This window comes from Neovison vison, chromosome 4 (genome assembly GCF_020171115.1).
Source record: "Neovison vison isolate M4711 chromosome 4, ASM_NN_V1, whole genome shotgun sequence".
Taxonomy (NCBI): domain Eukaryota; kingdom Metazoa; phylum Chordata; class Mammalia; order Carnivora; family Mustelidae; genus Neogale; species Neogale vison.
The window spans coordinates 75,897,770-75,918,194 of NC_058094.1; the positions used below are offsets into that span (position 1 = coordinate 75,897,770).

The 20,425-nt window shown below is 39.6% G+C and overlaps 2 protein-coding genes across 6 annotated transcripts in view; one reads left to right on the plus strand and one right to left on the minus strand.

The window, feature by feature from the left end:
• The window catches only part of NSMAF (neutral sphingomyelinase activation associated factor), a 58,415-nt gene extending 50,257 nt beyond the window's left edge, over positions 1-8,158 (plus strand). For both annotated transcript variants that reach the window (XM_044245552.1, XM_044245553.1), the window contains exons 24-31: positions 1,551-1,618; positions 2,413-2,480; positions 2,891-3,014; positions 4,315-4,398; positions 5,557-5,707; positions 6,106-6,208; positions 6,346-6,455; positions 7,455-8,158. In XM_044245552.1, the coding sequence (XP_044101487.1) occupies positions 1,551-1,618; positions 2,413-2,480; positions 2,891-3,014; positions 4,315-4,398; positions 5,557-5,707; positions 6,106-6,208; positions 6,346-6,455; positions 7,455-7,549 (803 nt within the window). In that variant the 3' untranslated portion in view covers positions 7,550-8,158. The remainder of the gene's footprint in view (positions 1-1,550; positions 1,619-2,412; positions 2,481-2,890; positions 3,015-4,314; positions 4,399-5,556; positions 5,708-6,105; positions 6,209-6,345; positions 6,456-7,454) is intronic.
• A 643-nt stretch (positions 8,159-8,801) lies between these two features.
• The window catches only part of LOC122904577 (syndecan binding protein), a 39,166-nt gene continuing 27,542 nt past the window's right edge, over positions 8,802-20,425 (minus strand). For 2 of the 4 annotated variants that reach the window (XM_044245555.1, XM_044245557.1), the window contains exons 5-9: positions 14,982-15,140; positions 13,032-13,207; positions 11,900-12,071; positions 11,064-11,155; positions 8,802-9,957 (exon numbers count right to left, since the gene is read on the minus strand). In XM_044245555.1, the coding sequence (XP_044101490.1) occupies positions 9,903-9,957; positions 11,064-11,155; positions 11,900-12,071; positions 13,032-13,207; positions 14,982-15,140 (654 nt within the window). In that variant the 3' untranslated portion in view covers positions 8,802-9,902. Of the gene's footprint in view, positions 9,958-11,063; positions 11,156-11,899; positions 12,072-13,031; positions 13,208-14,981; positions 15,144-20,425 lie in introns of all 4 variants that reach the window. The other 2 variants (XM_044245554.1, XM_044245556.1) reach the window with 1 other exon arrangement.

Below are 20,425 nucleotides of genomic sequence, written 5' to 3' on the forward strand. Positions count from 1 at the left end.
AGCAAGCAGAGCCTGTGTTCGTAGCTGGATTTGTCCGCCAGGGTTTAAGTCCCTCAGCCTCCTGTACTTGTATGACCTTGTAAACCATGAGTGGGGACGTTGGGGAGCGTCGAGGCTTGAAACCCCGGATGCTCATTAAACATGATATCCCTTCTTTGTAAATTTACCAAGTGAAGGGGAAAGAGGGTTTTTTTTTTTTGGTTTTGTTTTGTTTTGTTTTAAGTGAGAAGCCTTTGTTTTTTTCTCTTTGTTTCTTCTGTTAATAACCTATAGTACCGATCTATGCATATCCTGATAGTCACCCCCAAGGGACCTTCCTTGCTCATACACACGTGGTCTATGTTTGGCTGTGTGGGCACTCAGGGGGCTCTTTAGCTGTGAGCCAGGCTCCGGCAGGCTCCCCTCTAGCATGGGCACAGAGTCATCTGTTTTGAGAACAGCATCCTCACATCCTGGGCTGAGTTACGGCTTCCTGTAGGATCCCCCAAATTCATAAGCTACAGTAGACTTTGTGGTGATGACTCAGAAATGCCTGCTAGAAAAGGCATTCTTCAGAGTCAGCAGCACGGTCAGGAAGAGGCTCAGAGTTGAGTGTCACCCAGAGGGTAAAGTTCAGGTAATGCTGTGTTTACTCGCTGGATTTTGTTTCCAAGCTGAATGCTAGAGAGTGTTTCAGCTTGATGAAGTCTCAAGACCTGTGTGTATTGTTACTGCAAAAATGAGGTCGAAATGTTAAATTTTACTATACCGAAGAAATTATTTCAAGCTCATTTTTACCTTTTCTTTATCATGTTTTGAGTTTACAAATTAGGAAATGTGTTCCTTCTTTCAAATATGGGACGTTCAGAGTTCATAGTCATTTTTGCAAGTCTTGGTTCCCAAGAGATTGCCTTTGTACACTTTTTCAGGCTTCTGTTAGGCAAGGACATTTTAATCCCTGCTTTATTATTCTTTAGGAAGTCAGTGATTGCTTCATAAATGCTAACTCAGTTCAGGGGTAGCATACCATAACTGGGCAATTGGTTTAAAAAATTTTTTTTTTTTTAAATATCTATATATCCATGATTTTTGTTGTCTTTAAAATTGCTATTTTACTCCCCTTTAACTTTTTTTTTTTTTTTAAGATTTTCTTTATTTATTTGCGAGAAAGATCATGAGCTGGGGGAGGAAGAGAGGGAGACAGAGAAGCAGGCTCCCCACTGTGCAGGGAGCCCAATGTGGGACTCAATCCCAGGACCCTGAGATCATGACCTGAGCCAAAGGTAGACGCTTCATTGACTGAGCCACCCCGATGCTCCTTCTCTTTAACTTTGAGCTTCTGTCAGTGACTAGGCCTGTTCCGGGTTCGGTCATGCTGAAATGTGAGCAGTGTGCTGGGCCTGGACTGGGTATGCATTGGTTTCCTTGTCATGGGATGACAGGTCACCAGATGGGGCCCCAGATCCTCTGGCCTCACCCCCTGCCCCGCTCCTGCTGCCTCCACTGTTGTTTATCCTCTGTAAGTGTCAGGAAATCTTTCTCATATGTCTGCCTTCTCATCATTAAACCAGATTCCACCCTGAAGATGTTCTCCAAGGAATCCAAAATGCTACAAAGAAGTATATCGTTTTCAAATATGGTGAGTTCATTTTAATTTTAAACCAGTGATATGATGGAAATTCATGTAGCACTTTGTTTTATACACACATGATGGCATTTCGTTTCTCCCCAAGCAGTTGGGTTTTTCCTGTGTGATGTCTACAAGATACCTCAGTGACGTTACTTCTAAATTCAGTTTAAAATTTTTCAGGGTGCTTCTTTTTCAGAATACAGTGATTTTGCTTGTAGCCTAGAAAACTAGAAGTGCCAACCAGTAGAATTCCCCTTAATAATTCTTTCCTTTTCTGGAACTGTCAAACTAAACATGTCTGTGTTTTATAAATAATGTATGCATTTCTGAGTGAATAGGACCCTGAATTCTAGAAAACCAATTCTTCTGAAAAAGCACATTTTATTGTTAATGTAAAACATCCGTATGGTTTTGAAAGTCCCTAAAGAATTTTGGAAGTTCTCCCTACCTGTGGAAGCCTGTAATCTAGAGAGGCTCCTTGAGAATAACATGCAGCCCACCCTCCCCTCACGATTTACCCGCGTGAGGAATTCGTCAGCCCAGGGCTCTGGGAGCCCTCCAGAGCCCCTGAACGCCCGCAGGCTAGATCCACGTGCCCTGGACACACTTACTTGTTTACACTTGGGAAGGAACCTAACATCTAGAATTAGCCAGTTGAAAAAAAAACACTTCCCAAATAACGAGGAAGGCCAGAATAAACATAATTTAAGCATTAATTTTGGGGGGAGCTTACAGATAGTTTTAACATGTTAGGGATTTACTAATTATTATATATAATTAATGTCAAACCATTTGTATTTCAGGCTTTATCATCTTGTTTACTTTTGCCAGGAGATGCCACTGTCATTAGTTCTTCGTGGGATAATAATGTGTATGTATCTGAGTGTGCTCCTGGTGTAATTCCACACATGGAATAGCTGTCTTTGTGGACAGAAGGCAGGAAAGGACAAGTCTTCATTGGTGGGACACTGCATTTGTTTATAAAAGGAGCAGATATTAGATAAGGCTAGTACTGGTGGCTTTGACTGTGATTGTATGAATCTAGTAATTTCTCCCACTGGACTCTGTTTTTCTGTTTTAACCTGAAGTGAAAACACAAATGAGCCAGACCTGGACATTTCTAGTTTCAAAGTCAGATATTCTAACATTAGAATAGTATTTTGTAATTCTAGTGAGTCTTAGTGTAGAATTAAACAACGTAATACTCCTTGAATATGTGTTTAAGAGTCTCCAAATTAAGCTGGAATGCTTTTTAATAATTCTCCTTCTCTTTTCTGTTAGCTATTTTTACTCTATAGCATTTGCAAGACGCCAGGACACGTTAATGGGACATGACGATGCCGTTAGTAAGATCTGTTGGCATGACAACCGACTGTATTCAGCATCATGGGACTCCACCGTAAAGGTCTGTATAGATTTTATAACTTAAAATGTTTGGATACTGCAAGTGTTATAAACCGTTACACACCTGTTGTTAGGGTGCTCCCTCACTTCACTCCTTTTCACAGAGCGTCAGTGATCTGTAAAGATACTGAATGTTATCGCCTCTGTTTTCCCAACATGTGTACTTCTCAATAGGAAGTTTTCCCGATTTCTGTACTATGCGCTCAACTGGGGGTTGGAATGATGCAGAATTCACAAAACAGAGTTATAGAGAAATAAAGGTGACTTGTGAACAACACAGGTTTGAACTGCACAGTCTGCTTAGACGTGGAGTTTTGCTGATAAATACATACAATACTGTAAATTTATGATTTTCTTAACTTTTTTTTCTCTAACTTACTTTACTATAAGACTACAGTGTACAGTACATGTAACACAAAATACATTGGTCAACTGTTTATGTTATTGTAAGACTCCCAGTCACCAGTGACATTTGGGGGGAGTCAAAGTTACATGTAGATTTTCAACTGCATGGAGTAGGGGGTAGGAGCTCTTCCCCCCCACATATTGTTCAAGGGCCAACTGTATACAGTAACAGCCGCTCTTATCTCACACAGTCGGAACTAGCAGTTAATCTGTCAATCAGAAAATGTCAAGTTTAAGTGAGGACTCCTGAAAAGGGAATGCATTTTATTTCAAGTCAAAACATATAAATGCACATTCATTCACTATTCTGTTGATATGGGGCCATCCTTGCCCTCTTCTTTGGGACCTTACACAACTGTCTTGCAAAGACCACACCAGTACTCATCATCCTCAGCTTTCAATTTGCATTTATATAAAATGAAATCAAGAACCTAAAACTGTTAGAATTCCTGCAAGAGTTTTTCAGGATTTCCCCCATTCCTATCAGTTTTCTTGCCTACACCAAATTTTATTAAGTTTTTTTTAATTTTTAAATTTTTTTTTAATTTTAGTAAGTTTTTTGGTGACTTGCCTTTTTGGGTCTTCTCAAACCCTCAGTAGACACTACAACACTTTTACACTCATGTTTCCTCAGTTTGCACAAAAACCACGGAATACAACAGCAAGTACAGAGGGTAGAAAGAGACACACAGGTGCAGTGGACACTCAGTGAGTGCTGTAATGGGAATAAAAACACAAGCGCTGCAGGAAAGGAACTGGAAGCATTTCACAGCTTTATTTTGTTGACAAGTACATTAACCAGCAATTGGTTGGTCAAGAGTGCTTTTCTTGAATGTGTTAGACATGCTTTCGTTCTAAATGTTTGCAAATACCTTCTGCAATATATTCCACCTTAGGTGTGGTCTGGTGTTCCTGCAGAAATGACATGCACCAGGAGACAGCAGTTTGACATGCTGGCCGAGCTGGAGCACGACGTCAGCGTGAGTACCAGCCACAGCACTTCTCAAAAGCTGAGCCTGAGTCCCGGGGAGGGTGGGTGGCGGCAGTTGGTTTTACCCGTGGTTTTTTTTGTTTTTGTTTTTTCATTTTCATTTTATTTTGCTTACTGGAGGAGAGCATGGGCTCTCCGTTCTTTTGACTTGACTCTTTGGGTTCCCAAGTCTGCTTTTTTTTTTCCCCTCCAATTTGCCTTTCCCTGAGAATTAACTACCGTCCCATCTGATTTCCAAAATACCAATTTCTGAGCATGATACTGAATATTTGGATACCCTCAAACTATCTGGGGTATAGGTTTCGTGTTTTCTGACACAGACAGTAGACAGGGCCGTCTGTCCAGCATGATGGCCTCTGACAATCTTGGGGGGCACACACAGGGACACATGAGCCAGGAGAGCCACACTCGTGCCGGCTGCACTGGGTCAGGTCCCCCTGTTGCATCTCCCACTAGAGCTGACAGTACTGCCTTTTCTCCGAGGTACTAATTGATGCCTGACTTGCATGATCGGCAGATGAGCTGAGGTTGAGAGATATTTATGTAGTCTGTAGCTCCAGGTGGACATGCAAATACAACCGTGAGATCCCCCGCTTTTCCCAAATCCCTCACATAAGCATGGGTCCGCTGTGCTTCAGACCGCCTGGCATCATGGTACAGTTTATAACTCATGGAGGCATCATCCCGAAACTTGTCAATTTTAGACTATGTTAAAACAGCAAATGGGGCGCCTGGGTGGCTGCGTCAGTGAAGCATCCGACTCCTGATTCAGGTCCTGGCTCAGGTCATGATCTCCTAGTTTGTGAGCTCAAGCCCCGTGCCCAGCTCCATGGTCAGTGGGGAGTTTACCTGAAATTCTCTCCCTCTGCCGCTCCCCCCATGAACTCTTGCACATGCTCTAAAAATTTAAAAATATTAAAATCCAGCATTGCAGTTACCCTACCAATATTTCCTTTTATCCACTAGCATATGAAGAATTTCATTTTTAAATAATTCAATAGGCAATGTTGAAACACATCTGCAGTAGTCATATCAGTACACCGTACAGTGGAGTTGAACATTTATTGTGTCCCCATAGCGGAGTCAGCCTAGGAAAACCACTAATGACTGTGATTCTAAATGGAATACTTTGTGTTTTCTTCCTTAGGTAGATACAATTAGTCTAAATGCTGCAAGCACATTGTTGGTTTCAGGCACCAAAGAAGGCACAGTGAATATTTGGGACCTCACTACAGCCACCATATTGCATCAGATCCCGTGCCATTCGGGGACTGTATGTGATACTGCTTTTAGCCCAGGTAGTATGATCCTTTTTACTACGGATGATAACTGGGGGAATCACAATTATTACTTTAAAATAGAGAAGAATGTAAAAAGGAAAGCAGTCTGCCAATAAAAGTGTCACCTGTATCTGATGCTGTTTCAGGCACAGTAACGTCTACTCGTGCCATTTGCACCCACAGAAAACCTGTAGTGGACATTGTTCTTATTTCATCAGCTCCCCAGAGAAATTAAATTTATGCAAATGAACTCACACCAAAGGGTCATCAGCCCAGTGGCTTAGGAGCATTTCAAGGAGAAGAGAGTCATTGGTTAAGTATAAGTAGCTCAAGGAGTCCAAAAGTGAACGTTATGTCAGAGATAAAATGTCAGAATCTTCAACACACTTCTGAAGCCGTTTTGCCTCGTGTTACAGACAGTCGCCATGTCCTCAGCACAGGGGAAGATGGCTGTCTCAACGTCATAGATGTGCAGACAGGAATGCTCATCTCTTCTCTGACTTCGGACGAGACCCAGAGGTACATTTCCTGAGTTACTAGTGGGGGAAGACACGTAAAAGTTCATGATCTTGTCATGTGGGTTTGCTTTGTCAGGGTAATAGAGCCCCTCCTTCATGAGGACTGATCAGATAATCGTTTCTAAATCATGCTTGCAGATGCTTTATCTGGGATGGAAATTCTGTTTTATCTGGAAGTCAGTCTGGTGAACTGCTTGTTTGGGACCTGCTCGGAGGAAAAATCAGTGAGAGAATACAGGGCCATGCGGGTAAGCGGTTATACAGCTGACTTCACCTTTCTTCCTAAAACACTGAACTCAAATTGCTTTTCCCATCAGGAAGCATACTCTTCCCAAGCAGAAAACACACCATTTCCCTCCACACTGTCAGTGTTCCCCTCCAGCACCTTGGTTGGCCAGGTGGAGTCCTTTGGGACTGAGATTTTTGTTGACAAGACATTAGATTCCAAAAAGGAAGTTTTTATATTAACTTCCACATGGAGAATTAAAAACCACAGTAAAAGCTGGAATCGTTGTTTTAAAAATACAGGCATGAAGTTTTAATGAAACCCCAAACAACACAAAAATTACAATGAGAACGATTTTCCCTCCACTACTGAGCCCACCCCAACCCCGCTGTTCTCCTCCCTGAACGATGTGTGTCCTGGAGTTGTGCCCTCTTATTATTGAGAGGGTAAGTTATAGGCATATTAACTATTCTGCCCGTTTGGTTTTTTTCCCACGTAGTATCTTGTAGAGATTCACTGCATTTGCTTACATTTGCATGGTTGCCTCCTGATCATCTGGAAGATTTTATGGTTTTTAATTCTAATAACTACAGTTATATGTATCTATTTACTTTCCACTGTGACCAGTAACTGCCCCCCCCCCGTTCAGTCCCTTGCCTCTGTCACTAAGTTATGTGGTTATTTCCTAACATTATAAAGTCATCTGTTTAGGTCATCCTCAACTTACTGGCTTTAAGCAACATTTATTTGACTCCTTCCTGCAGAAATGGAATTAGCCAACTTCCACCAGCTCCTGCCTTCTCCTCTTATCCATGTCCTAACCACTGCAGTAGTATTTGCATCCGTTATTTTAGCTTTATGTTTAAGTGGTTTTATTGCTCACAAGCTCCCTATACCAAGCAGTTATTTTTAATTTACATACCAATTACAGGATGAGAGAAGACAACATAGTACTTGAGAGAACATTTTGGGGGGCCCCTGGGTCAACTTACCACCTAACCACAAGGTCTCTTTCTCTTAGGTGCTGTGACATGTATATGGATGAATGAACAGTGTAGCAGTATCATCACGGGAGGGGAAGACAGACAAATTATGTTCTGGAAATTGCAGTATTAAGTGCCTTTTCCTCTCCTGAATGTTAAGTTGAACTCTATTTAATGTATTTTTAAACCAGACTTTTAAATGAACTGGTGAATGTGCAATGATAGTAATTAGAAGTTTTACCACATGAGACATTTGTGGTTTTAAACTTCCTAAATCATGGTGACTTCACGGAAAGCCATTAGTTGCCATCCTCTAAGGCAGACAAAGATATGACAGTGTTAGGGAGAAAACATTACATTTGAAAGGTGGATGGTCATCCTAGTATGCTGATGGTCAGAAGGCAGGTTTGGGTGGCAAAGAGAAGTAGCTAAGAGATACTAAACTAAGATGGGAAAACTTTCAGGAAACTGAGCAATTTTGAATTTTCCAAGAAAACGTGCAGTATTCTCTACTACTTCTGAGTCACTCTATTTTGTCTTCCTAATCTAAGAATTGCTGCCCACTGGGTTTTTGGGTATGTGTTTTCTTGGAGTGGTTACTTTGTATAACCTACTGTCCTCAGATTCTAAGAACCTGGGGAATGATTAGCAATTAAGTTTACTGTGTATAGGAACGGTTTATTTCATTATAGCTATTAAATGCTCATCTTTTCTACATTAAAAATATTTTTCTGTAATGAAAGCAGTTTTCATTTTCTTATTTAAATGATTACCAAGACTAGTAGTACCTTTTAAGAACTTCAAGTATTGTTCCTTCTAGAAAACCATAAAATGTCATGAATGTCATTCATTCTTACATTTTTGGAACCATCCTGACTCAAATCTAGGTAATTAGGTAGGTAAACTGGGAAACCCTGTTTGGTGTGCTTTTCCAAATTTCAACAAGGTAAGCTGTAAAGCCACACTACTGACCTCCTTTTAGATTATGACAATGCTTTTAAAGGCTGTAGGAGTTTTATTTTGTAGGCTGTATGATATGGGGGAAAAATGACCAGAGTAATAGTTTTCAAAGTCAGTTTTAAGTGTCATTGGACATGACTTGGTCTCAGGTATAGCAGAGAGCACCCATGGCCTCTGTTGAGTTCCTGATGCTCAGCAGTAAGTGTGCAGTCTGGCCAACCATGGTTCCCAAGTGGAAGCACTCCTCCTGACATACCTGCTCTCGGCACAGACGGCTTTTCTCAGGGCCTCTGGATGCTCACTGCTGCAGGAGACGATTCCCACAGGCCCAAGTTGTGAACTTCACGCACCCGTTCTCTAAGTCATGCAAAAGTTTGGTGAAGGGCACTGACGCTTTCAAATGATGCAACAGACTAAAAGTTCACTTTATTTATACATATTTAATTAAGATGAAATAGGCATAAACCATAAAGAAAAAAAATCAGGATAAAGTGTCACTTCCATTTTGTAGGGAGGGGTCAGGAAATGGAACAGATTACCTGGGAAACATCCTAAGACCACCCCAAAGTAGTGAGGTTACAGAATGTTAAAGACAAAATTAAGTATTATTCCACTTAATCTACAAATGAATAAAGGGAGTCAAAACTTTATCCTATTTGGTATAAGAATTTTTAACATTTAATATATAGTGAATCATTTCTCAGAAAGTAATACCGGTTAAGTTTTAGAAGAAAGAAATTTCCATTACACAACTGACTAGAAAATCTCAAATGCAACTAAGCAGCTATGCTATAGCTCAGTATGTACCATTACATTGTTCTGGGCTAGTGTACATTTCAGTTTAACACAGAACTGCATTTGGGGTTTTAGAAAGGCAGCAATAGTTATATTTTGGCTTTTATTCTAGACGCTTAACACAGTTAAGGCGACAGTTGAAGCATATTAAGTAAAGGTAGTTCTAATTAAATGATGATCAACACAATCTCTAGCAACCTACATACACTGTATAATGCTTACATGGAATGAAACCAGTGTACTTAATTGGTATTTTACACGCACACACACACACAGAACTAAAAAACATCAAAAGCAGTCATTCTACATGTACTATGGTTACACATTAAAAATGCAATTATACCATAGAACTAAAGTAATATGAACAGCACTACTTGATATGTAAGATAAAGGTGACTGGTTCTAACACAGAGCTAAGCCTGTATCAGTCATTCTAATCATAATGGCTTGTAAAAGCTTCGGGTTTCCAGTAGAGAAACTACTCTATGAAAATCAGTTAAAATCTGTCCAAAGTTTCACATCAGTAAAACCAGGATAAGGCTACAATGATCTTGAAGTGTGAACAAGATATCCAATCAGAACAGTACGATTCCCAGCCATAATGTAAGATAGAAAGGTCTTCATGCAGCATATGCTCTCTGGCTCCTAGAAAGCTTCATGTGCATAATATAAAGTTAAGTTGCCCAAGAAGTAAACTGGAGTTCAGTGAAGTTTCCATTGTGCCAAGACTTTTAAACTTCAGGAATGGTATGATCCATCAGGCTTTTCATAATGCTTGGTGCCATCCTATGAAAGAGTAACTTTATTAAACAGTGTGGTTTGGGTTTCTTTTTTCAAAAAGGCTATGCTAATCCAAAAAAAAAATGCCCATTCAAATTCAGCACTTGCTAGCATCAAGTGGGACTGTGGGGAAAGGGAAGGGTTTTTGTTTTTATTTTACATGAGTTCAGACCTAGGAGTGTCGGGGGAAATCTAGTCTCAGGGGAAATCCATCTGTTTGCAAATATAGCCAGTGTGAAACACCATCTGCACCTTCGCTAGAAAAGTTAGATAAGATACAAGTAAGTCCTCATATATTAAAGCTGATGACTAAAAACAAGGAAAATGATAACAATGTTATGAACTGGGAGGGACATGGTAAGGGGGAACCTGTCACTGTTTTAAGAGAACTTGAGAACAAGCAGTCTTGACTGTAACACTTCCCTTTTCTTTCTACCCAGAAACTGAAAAATTTTATTAAGATATTATGTTTTTAATCTTTTAAATCTTATTTCCACAGGCAAGATAGATTCTGAAAGAAGGATCTAAGTTGGCTTGGCAAAAACAGCTATGATAGAAGCCAGGATTTTAAAAGTTCTAGGGAAGGTAACAACACTTGATGCCTCTCTTCTATTCCTCACTCAGAGGTGTACAAACCTCCTTTCCTAAGGCCCATCCTAGCACCACACCCACATCCCTGCATGCCTCTACCTACCTCCTCAGATGCTCTCAGAACAAAAGCATTACTCCTAACATCCCACAGACAAGAATTCTCCAACATGAACCACCAGAATAGATTTCTACTGAGCAGAGAAGCTGTAGGCAAAGTGCAACTGCAGTCCATTTTACTGAAAGCTAAAAGGAAAGCCTGCCCACTTTTACTCATATATCTCTTTCCAACTAGAAAATATCAACATTTCAGAAGTGTATGGTGAATTTTATTCAGTACTTGCAAAGTTGTGAGAGATCGTCCTTACCTACCAATTCCTCTGATTTAAATAAGTAACTTCAGATTTCTAGGTAAATACCATGTCATCCCTTAAGTAAAAGAACCAAAGATTTGAGACTTAATATAAGCAATGTACCTTAACTCGGAAAACTGTAAGAATCTAATTGAAGTACTGTATACTTACCGTTTAATAATATGTTCAAAGATAAAAGCAGGCATGATTGTAATAGTAACTACAGTCTCAGATGTTGACAGTATGTCTGCAATTTGAGAATCCTGTTGGAAACATGTAATAAAAATTATTAAGGCTTTATTTCAAAATATGAAAGTATGTTATTCTTGGTTAAGTATGTATGTCCTCTAACATCTTGCTAAGATCTCTAAAATCTGACCCTTGATATTTGTCATTTTTTCCAGTTTCTTTTACCAAGTTTAATTCTATAGAATCACAATTTTATAGATGGAAACAAAATTGCTATGTAAACTGAGTAAATATTTTAGCTTAAAGAATCATCTTTTCATTACTAAGATGAAATAATTTTTCTAACAATACCACCCCTCAGTTAAATGGTGCAGTGTTAACCAAGTTTATGACATGAACACATCTTAATGAAAACCTTTATAACTTAAAATAGGAATCTATAGAGGAAAAAAAAACAAGGTACTAATACAAACAGAAACTACTACTCATTTTCTACCATTCCTGGGTTGAAAAAGCTGAGCAATCATTCATTCAGAATGTCACCAAAATCTTCAATGCCTACATCTCTACAGAATTCTAGTTCAAGGGACTTCTACGATCATAGAGTCAAGCCCTTTGCTATAGGAATGTTAATTCCAAACAGCCTTAAGTAATTCCTTTGGCCTGAGAGCACAGCCAGAGCCCCAGGTTCCCATCACCCATCTCCCCACTGAGTTTCTATTTTGGGGGTCAAGATGAAAATACCATTGAAACAGACAAATGGAAAAGACAGTTGCTAAAATAAAACTTCAGCACAAGACAGGAGTTCTATTCCTTACCTTCAGCCCAATGACATTCTGCCCATTGACTTCACAGATGTTATGGTCTGTGAGAAGACCATTTCTGGCTGCAGAACTATCTTTCACTATGGATGTTATCTTTCCATTTTTAAAGATAAAGCCAACATGTCCAGTACTATCCTTATGCATGGTAACTGTCCGTTCAAAGGGCCTGTAAACATAATGGATTAAATTAAAAATGTCCTTCTTCCTATTGGTCCAAGTTACTCTTTTAAAGTTTCCTTAGATATAAGGTAAATTCAGTATTCATTTACAAAATGTTTACTAAAAATACCTACCATGTGTGAGAAACTGGAAACAAGGTTATATAAAACCTAAGTTTAACTGAGAAGAATAAAAATCCAAAAGCTAACTGTAACTTAACACTTATTACGGTGCAAGAAAATAAAGGCCCTTATTTCATGCACCTAAATGTTTAGGTTATAAACTAACTGCTAAATAAAATATTCTATCTTCCCACTTTGACAAGTAGAGAGACTATAGCCACCCAAAAAAGCCAGATTTGGTTTTTAGAAATCCTACACCACTTGGGAGTTGTGCAGGAACCCTGGCACTGTGTCCATCCTATGCCGGACGTTTAAGCAGCAAGCTGGGAAGCAAGGCCAGATACCATCCTGCTAGCTTTTCCAAGATTTGTTTTTTATGATCTAGAGAGACAGAAAGTAACGTCTTAGAGGATGAATAAAGCTCTGAAGTAAGATCTATACAAAACCAGAATGCAAAAGAAAAAAAAACCCCACAAAAACTATGGGGTGCCTGGGTGGCTCAGTGGCTTAAAGCCTCTGCCTTCGGCTCAGATCATGATCCTGGGGTCCTGGGACCAAGCCCCACATCGGGCTCTCTGCTCTGCAGGGAGCCTGCTTCCTCCTCCTCTCTCTTTCTCTCTCTCCCTGCCTCTCTGCCTACTTGTGATCTCTGTCAAATAAATAAATAAAATCTTTAAAAAGAAAACTATGTAAGAAGAATCTGCAACACACAAATTGACAGATTATAAGGCTGATCAGTAAGGTGATAATCTTCTGCATCAAAGTATTATATCCACAGAATTTTAAAAGCCCAAGGAAATGGAAACGAGTCTTGAATCTCCATTTGAACTGTCTCGTCAACTTACCTGTCACGAACAGTCATAGTAATCTTCTCTCCAAAAGCCTGTTTGAGTACCTTGTGTGCTTTATCAGAGCTCCAGCCTGCACAGTTTTCCCCATTGATCTGGAGTACTTGGTCCCCAAATCTCAGACCAACCAATGAGGCTGGAGAATTTGCCTGGACCAGCTGAACAAATATGCCCTAGAGAAAAATAAAATAGCTTTGGTCACTTACCACTGTTATGATATGGTTTAAAAATGCTGGAAAGTTAGGAATCTACTCTAGTAAAGAGACAGAGAAACTACATGAATATATGTTGTTACTCCCAAAAAGGAAACTGAAAATTTTATCAAGACAGTGACCCCAAGAATTAAGGCAAAAATGTAATATCTCACTAGTAATTCCAACCTCAAATCATGACCCACCACCCACCTGACCAACCTTAATCATCCCCTTCATCTTGGAATAAAAAGTCTAAGGAAAATAAAGTAGGGTTGCCATAATAAATGTAAGCTTCTATGAGTCTGGTAGAATACAAAAGAGGTACTACCACATGGTTTTTGTTTAGGGGGAAAGTGAGTCTACGGTTAGAAATTTCATGATTTCTTTTAGTTTAAAAAATTATAATTTAGTGTAAGGTCATAAATCTCCTTACAACTGAAGAACTCCTTAACCCATTTGCTAAATTAGATAAATAAGACTAGAGTTTATTTAACAGCCTAAAAAGGTGGGTACATTCAATACCACTTGTACTTAGAAGGAATCCACTATGAAATATAAAAAACTCAAGTTCAGTTGACGAAGAACTAAATCCATGTGGATATTTATCCTTCTATAAACTCCTAATCTCAGATGTTGAAGAAAATGTAAAAGTATAAAGAGTAAAGTTGGTAAAATATGAAAGCATCTACAAAGTTGGACCCTTTCTATCCTCCTAGGTTGGGTCAGACATGTCCTATGTCTTACAGTTTACTTCAGGGCAGTACTGAAAGCCAGAAGGCACCATGTAAAATGGTCAGAGCAATTGAGTCTTGGCCAAATGGAGAAATCCACTGCAGGGGTAACTGCATTGGAAATAGGGGCCTATGAAGAGTGTCTTGTCTTTTAAGACAAAGGATGGAGCAAAGGAGAAATCCTGGCCGATGGGCAGCATATATTATTCACTGAAAAGGAAGGGAGAGCGGTAAAGTCAGGACCACTGATGCCCTCAGCTCTCTGGGTAGGCAGTCTGGGTTGGGGCTTCCTGCTAAGATCAGCCTCAGCCATTTACCAGTATGGGATACTCACTGTCATTTTCTGTGTGAAAAAGCTGAACACTCTGAGCTAACAAGACTTAAGATTAATAAGGAATCCCAGAGGTAATACCTAAAACCACAAATCGGGATAAAGACTCAGCACATCCCTAACAATCCTAAATGCCTCCTAGGAGAATAACCTTATTTAATTTCTTCAGTATGGTGAGGTTAAGAGGGAGCGTAATTACAAAGGTAAAAGAACAGCTGCCCTAATTAGAAAATCACTTTTACTAAAAAAAATGACCCATTAAATCAAAATGAAGGATGGAAATAATAAACCTGCAAACCCACTTCACAAGTTAAATGATCATTATTTAATTTAAAAATACACACCATTGATGGACACCAATTCTCACTGGTCAGTCTCTTAACATCATATACGATGCCCTATTTGAATACCATAATTTTACTTGTAGAAACTATGTTATAATACATGAAGCCCAGTGAACTTTATTCCAGAAGACTAAAAAAAAAATTCATTAAAGGTAATGAAGTACCAACCTGCCTCTTCACAATAAGGCATCTCCAAGTAGAAAATTTTAAGTTAGCAAATTTAAAATGATCTTGATTATAAATTCAGTATTATAATTCATGAACATTCTCACTGTAAATTATTCTAACAGTGATCACTTAATATCCAAGCTATTTGGACAAACTGAAATAGAATGAAAAACACTTACATTATCTATTGATTTAAGCCTGAGCCCAATTTTTCCATCTTGATCCTTACACAAAATGACTTCACGAATCCCTTGCTTAATTTCTGCTCTACGAATTCCAACATCATTACCAGTTACAGGAGCCACCATATAGTTCATACTAGAAGGTCTTGCCACCAACTGCTAATAAAAACACACACAATGTGTCATTACTTAGAAACATTTTAATTAACTCAAATATACTCAGTTGTGGTTTCCCAAAAAGTAATCTGCATACTGTTACCCTCAGATAAAGTCTGATTTACCCAAAAAGGACCCTAGTTTATATTCATTCTTTTTTTTTTTAAAGATTTTATTTGTTCATTTGAGAGAGAGAGAGCATAAGCAGGGAGGGGAGAGAGGCAGAAGCAGGGGGAAAGCAGCAGGTGCTCAACCACCTAAGCCACCCAGACGCCCCTTATTTACTAATTCTTAAGGAAATTTATCGCCTCCAATAGATTCAATGACTTACCTTCTGAATTCACTAGTATTTGCTTCCTGTATACTTTGGCTTATCTCCACTCAAATGTATTATCCTTGAGCTTAAAGGCCTTATCATACTTCTGAAACTCACACAACATTTTCCAGAGGGTTCTTTTATATGAGGTCTGATCTTTATTAGCCATCTACTGACTTTCAGCATTTCTTTAAAAGGAGGAACCTTCTTACCTCACAGTGCCACTGTGAGAATTAAAACTGCATGTTTACATGAGTGCTGACACACACAAGACAGGATAACGCATTTCTCGTTCTCTGTAATGAACATTTATGGATTAACCAATTATATGCAGAAACCAGACTGACCAAGAACAGCTATACGAGGGAAGCATGGCAGGTACCATGCTGCCAATTTTTCAATTTTCTCAAATTTTCTTAATCAAAACTGCTTTTTTAAGTGAACCCCTTTTCTCAACCAAAAAGACAGTGAGGGAAGAGCTAATCAAAGACTTCTTCACTGGAATCTGTCAAAAAAACCTCTGACCTACCTAAGAACTGTGATGCTCAAAGCAGCAATAATAGGGAAAGAGGAACCTCAACTACATAATCACTAGAGACGGCAAATTTTTGTTCAGAATTCATTATGATAGCATATTCTAAAGCTGATAGTCTAACAGGAATAATGTACACACACAATTACACTAGAAATCAGAACGCAATGCCAGAAAGTATTACTTGTGAGATTACAAAGTTCAAAATAGAAATGACTACAGAGGAGAAACAGGTAATGGGATAGAAACAGAAAAACTTTATTTAGCAAATGAATTATTTAGTTTAGGTGGAATACAGAACAAAGGGTTGAGGGGGCTTTGGAGTGGGTTTTACTTTTGGAAAATATTTTTTCCAGCAGTATTTTTAAGTACCTGACTTACTAGGTGTTCTTCCTTATGACCAACACCACATTACCACTGTCCCCTTTCCCCATGCAACTATTTCTGGCAAAGGCTACTAAAATAACCTAGATCATCTTCCTGATTCTCCACAGAGCAAGCACAGAAATCTATTAAAAAAAAAAAAAAAGAAAGAAAGAAAGAAAAGAAATCATTATGATCAGACCACTCTATCCCAATTCCTTACACCATGGTTTACAAGGCCAGAGAGCACCTGGTCCCCACTACCACTCCAATGCCATCTATTGCCATGTCCTGCCTGGTTTCCTCTGCTAGTCACACACATCTAGTCTCAAGTCCACTAAGTTCATTTCTGCCTGAAAGCCTTCAGGTTCTGTCTATACTGTACAGAATGTTTTCCCACCGGACATTCACATGCCTTATTCCCTCGTTTCACTCAGTTCTCTATTCATATGTCAACCCCTCAGGGAAAACATGTATGCTCCCTATGTCGAAATATAGCCCTAGCATTTTATTCACTTACTCTTCTTCCACTTGGTTCATGTCATAAGCACTGGTTTATTATTTGTCTACAATATGACTTTCACTAGTGTGTGTCCTGGGGAAGGGGGCACTGCTGTGGTTCACTACAGTATCTACCGCACCTGGCACAGTGCCGGGAATGTGTCGGTTCTTAAGCTACTGATTGTCATCTCTACTCATTCACGGTGCCGCGGGAGACAACACACTGAAAGGGGTTTTACCTTAAAGGATAAAAATATATGCTTTGAATGAGCAATGAAATACATGATGCAGTTTCTTCCAAGGCCCAAATAAAAGGTATCCATCAAGGTGTGGCCATGGGAATGGTTCCTCTCACTGTTATAGCTAAACACACACAAAACTTTTGCATCCTGTCCCAACAGGAGTGTGAAGGTCTTATTTAAGAGGGAGGAAGGACTCCACTGGGGAACACACTTCCCCTGAATTAGAAGATCATCAACTGAATGTTTTGGATTTTATATGCCACTGAATAGGCAAGAGGAGATTACTGAACAGGCTAGTGTGATTAATTCTAGTTACCAAGAAGAAACTGGGTCGCTACTAGATAATGGATTCTAGACTATATTTGGAATCCTGGAGGTTCTCTGAGGTGCCCTTTAGGTCTTCCATGTTCAACAGTAAAATTAATTAAAAACAGTAACAGACTTCTGCTTATAGTCGTAATGGAGCCAGGCTTACCCTCCTGCTATAAATAACTAAAAATTTGGAAAAATAGAAGGCAAAAATTTTTGAACATTGGGTATTGGGCAAGGTAGGGCAGTAATCCCTGACAGAAAAGAAACGTGAGGTGAGCCGTTTCATCACCTGGCCTTCTACCCAGACCACTATCTGGACTAGAACACAGAAGTACAAATCTCAAGCAAAGCATTGTGCTCTTCTAAGCTGAGGAGACAAAAATCAGAAAGGCTGAAGCAGCACGTAAAACAGCAAGAATTTTCAGGGATGAGTCCCATAAAAAAGAGAGCTAAGCTATACAGAGAAAAAGCTCCAGAAATCTATGTACAGGTCTCCTGGAACCCTCTGCTAAATACTAATCTCTGTATCTGTTAGGTAAAGCTCCAGAGGCCAGGCAAAGTACATGCAGGAAGCTATAAGCTGAACCTTCCTGCAGATCACACAGGGTTGGGAGATATCCAAGGTCCTATCAGCAAAAGCGGTGTGCTCACTGAACACCCAGGGCCTTCAGCAGAGAACCCAAGGGGACACCCATCTTGAGTAATGGGGGTACGATAACCCTACAATAAAGGCAGCTTCAAACCTACCCTAACGACGTGTAAAATCAAGCCTCAGAAGGACCAAACTGATGTACATGTAACTTAACTCCTTGCCAGAACAAGTGCTGACGCTCTTTAAAGACATAATCCAGCACCTAAAAATGTAAAATTCAGTGTCCCATTCTGATTTAAAAAGAATTGGTGGCATGTGAACAAACAGGAAAATGTAATCTACAATAAAGAGAAAAATCAGTTAACAGAAATTCAGAAATAACAGATCAGAAAATTAGCAAACTGGGATTTTAAAACAGTTACTATAAATTTGTGCAGTATGCTCAAGGACTTAAAGCCAGATGAAACATCTAGAGAAGAAAAATACAGTAGGTGAAATGAAAAATTCACTACATGGAAACAGTTAATAGAACCAGTAACAAAAACTAGAGAAAAAGCAAGATGCTTAAGAAGGAGATAATGACACTTCAAAATGGTTTAGGTCACCCCACGAGGTATTAAGACAAGACCAGCTCAAGGTGGTCTTGAGGGCAAATGGGATAAAGAATGTATAATAATACTGGGGAGGGTCTGTACTATGGTGAGTGCTGTGAAGTATGTAAACCTGGCCATTCACAGACCTGTACCCCTGGGGATAAAAATACATTATATGTTTAGGGAAAAAAAAATGTATCATAGACAAAGGGAGTCATAATACTAACTACAGCCTCATGAACAGTTACCAAAATAAGAATCCCAGTAGCCATAACTTCCTTCTTTGATTGTACCTGTATATTTTCTGCAAATAACAATTTTTTTGTTCCTCCATACCTCCTTTGCTGTAAATACATGAATTTTTTATAGCAGTGAACTTTATACTTTGTCTTTACATCAAAAATATTCAGCTGGGAATGTGAATACTAAGGGGTAATTAATATTGCACAGTAACTGATACCACAGGCCACTGCCCAGAGACGGCTATGGTAACTGGCACTGCCACATCTTGGCATAAGGGTAGGACTACTCCATTATAGCAGAGGTAATTGGCTTAGTTTTGTATACCCCTGGGTTAAAAATTACTTCTGTATTTCTAAAACATTATAAGCAAACAAAAGAAACAAAAACAAGAATACGCAACAGAAACCATGTGTGACCAGCAAAGCTTAAAATGGTTATCATAGGGTCCCCCTTAACAGAAAGTGGGCAGAAACCTCAATTTTACCAAGAATTGCATCTTTTTTTTTTTTTTTAAGATTATTTATTTATTTATTTCTCAGAAAGAGAGAGAGAGCGAGCGCACAAGCAGGCAGAGTCCGAGAGAGAAGCAGGCTCCCTGCTGAACAAAGAGCCTGATGTAGGACTTGATCCCAGGACCCTGGGATCATGACCTAAGCTGAAGGCAGCAGCTAAACTGACTGAGCCACCCAGGCGTCCCAGGAATTGCATCTTTTAAAGGGAAACTATGCAGTTATTGCTGTCATTTGAACTTAAAAACTGTGGATATAGACAGTAGTCAAAAGAGTAGGCAGTGCTGTGTATTAAGCTACTTTTTGTCAGCTCCAAACCCACCTAGACTGTATGGGGTGATGATGGGGCTTGTGCAAAAGATATGTGCAAATTGGGGGGCCTGGGTGGCTCAGTGGGTTAAGCCGCTGCCTTCGGCTCGGGTCATGATCTCAGGGTCCTGGGATCGAGTCCTGCATCGGGCTCTCTGCTCAGCAGGGAGCCTGCTTCCCTCTCTCTCTCTCTGCCTGCCTCTCCATCTACTTGTGATTTCTGTCAAATAAATAAATAAAATCTTAAAAAAAAAAAAAGATATGTGCAAATTACATATACCTTTGTCAGATTTCTGGTTAGCATCCAGCACAGGAGGCTGGAAGGCTGGAGGAGGACAACTGCCTTGTTCTTTCCTCTTTGTTTCCAGACCCTATCAGCTCTGCCTGGGCCTCACCCTTAACCCTGATGGAAGCAGTTGATTCCATTCTCTAGCTTTTACTACCATTACTCCAGCTTTTACGGTATACCACACTTCCAGAACCAGCCTTGCTTGCAACCTCTCAGAGGTAACAGTACTGACAGCAGTGTCTACTCCTCCAAAGTGAGGAGGCCCAGCTCCAAGGGGCCCTTCCCCCAAGCTTTTAGGTTCTAAAAACTCTAAATTCTTCCCTGTGTCACTCCAGTCCTAGAAGGAGCAGCAACTTTCTGCAATTACATCTGTCTTCCGTGCCTGCGTTTTTTAATTCTTCAACCTTTTTGCCTAATTTCTTAAATTATTTCTGTTGACATACCTACTGTCTACCAAATGGGCCCTGACTAATAAAAACAAGTT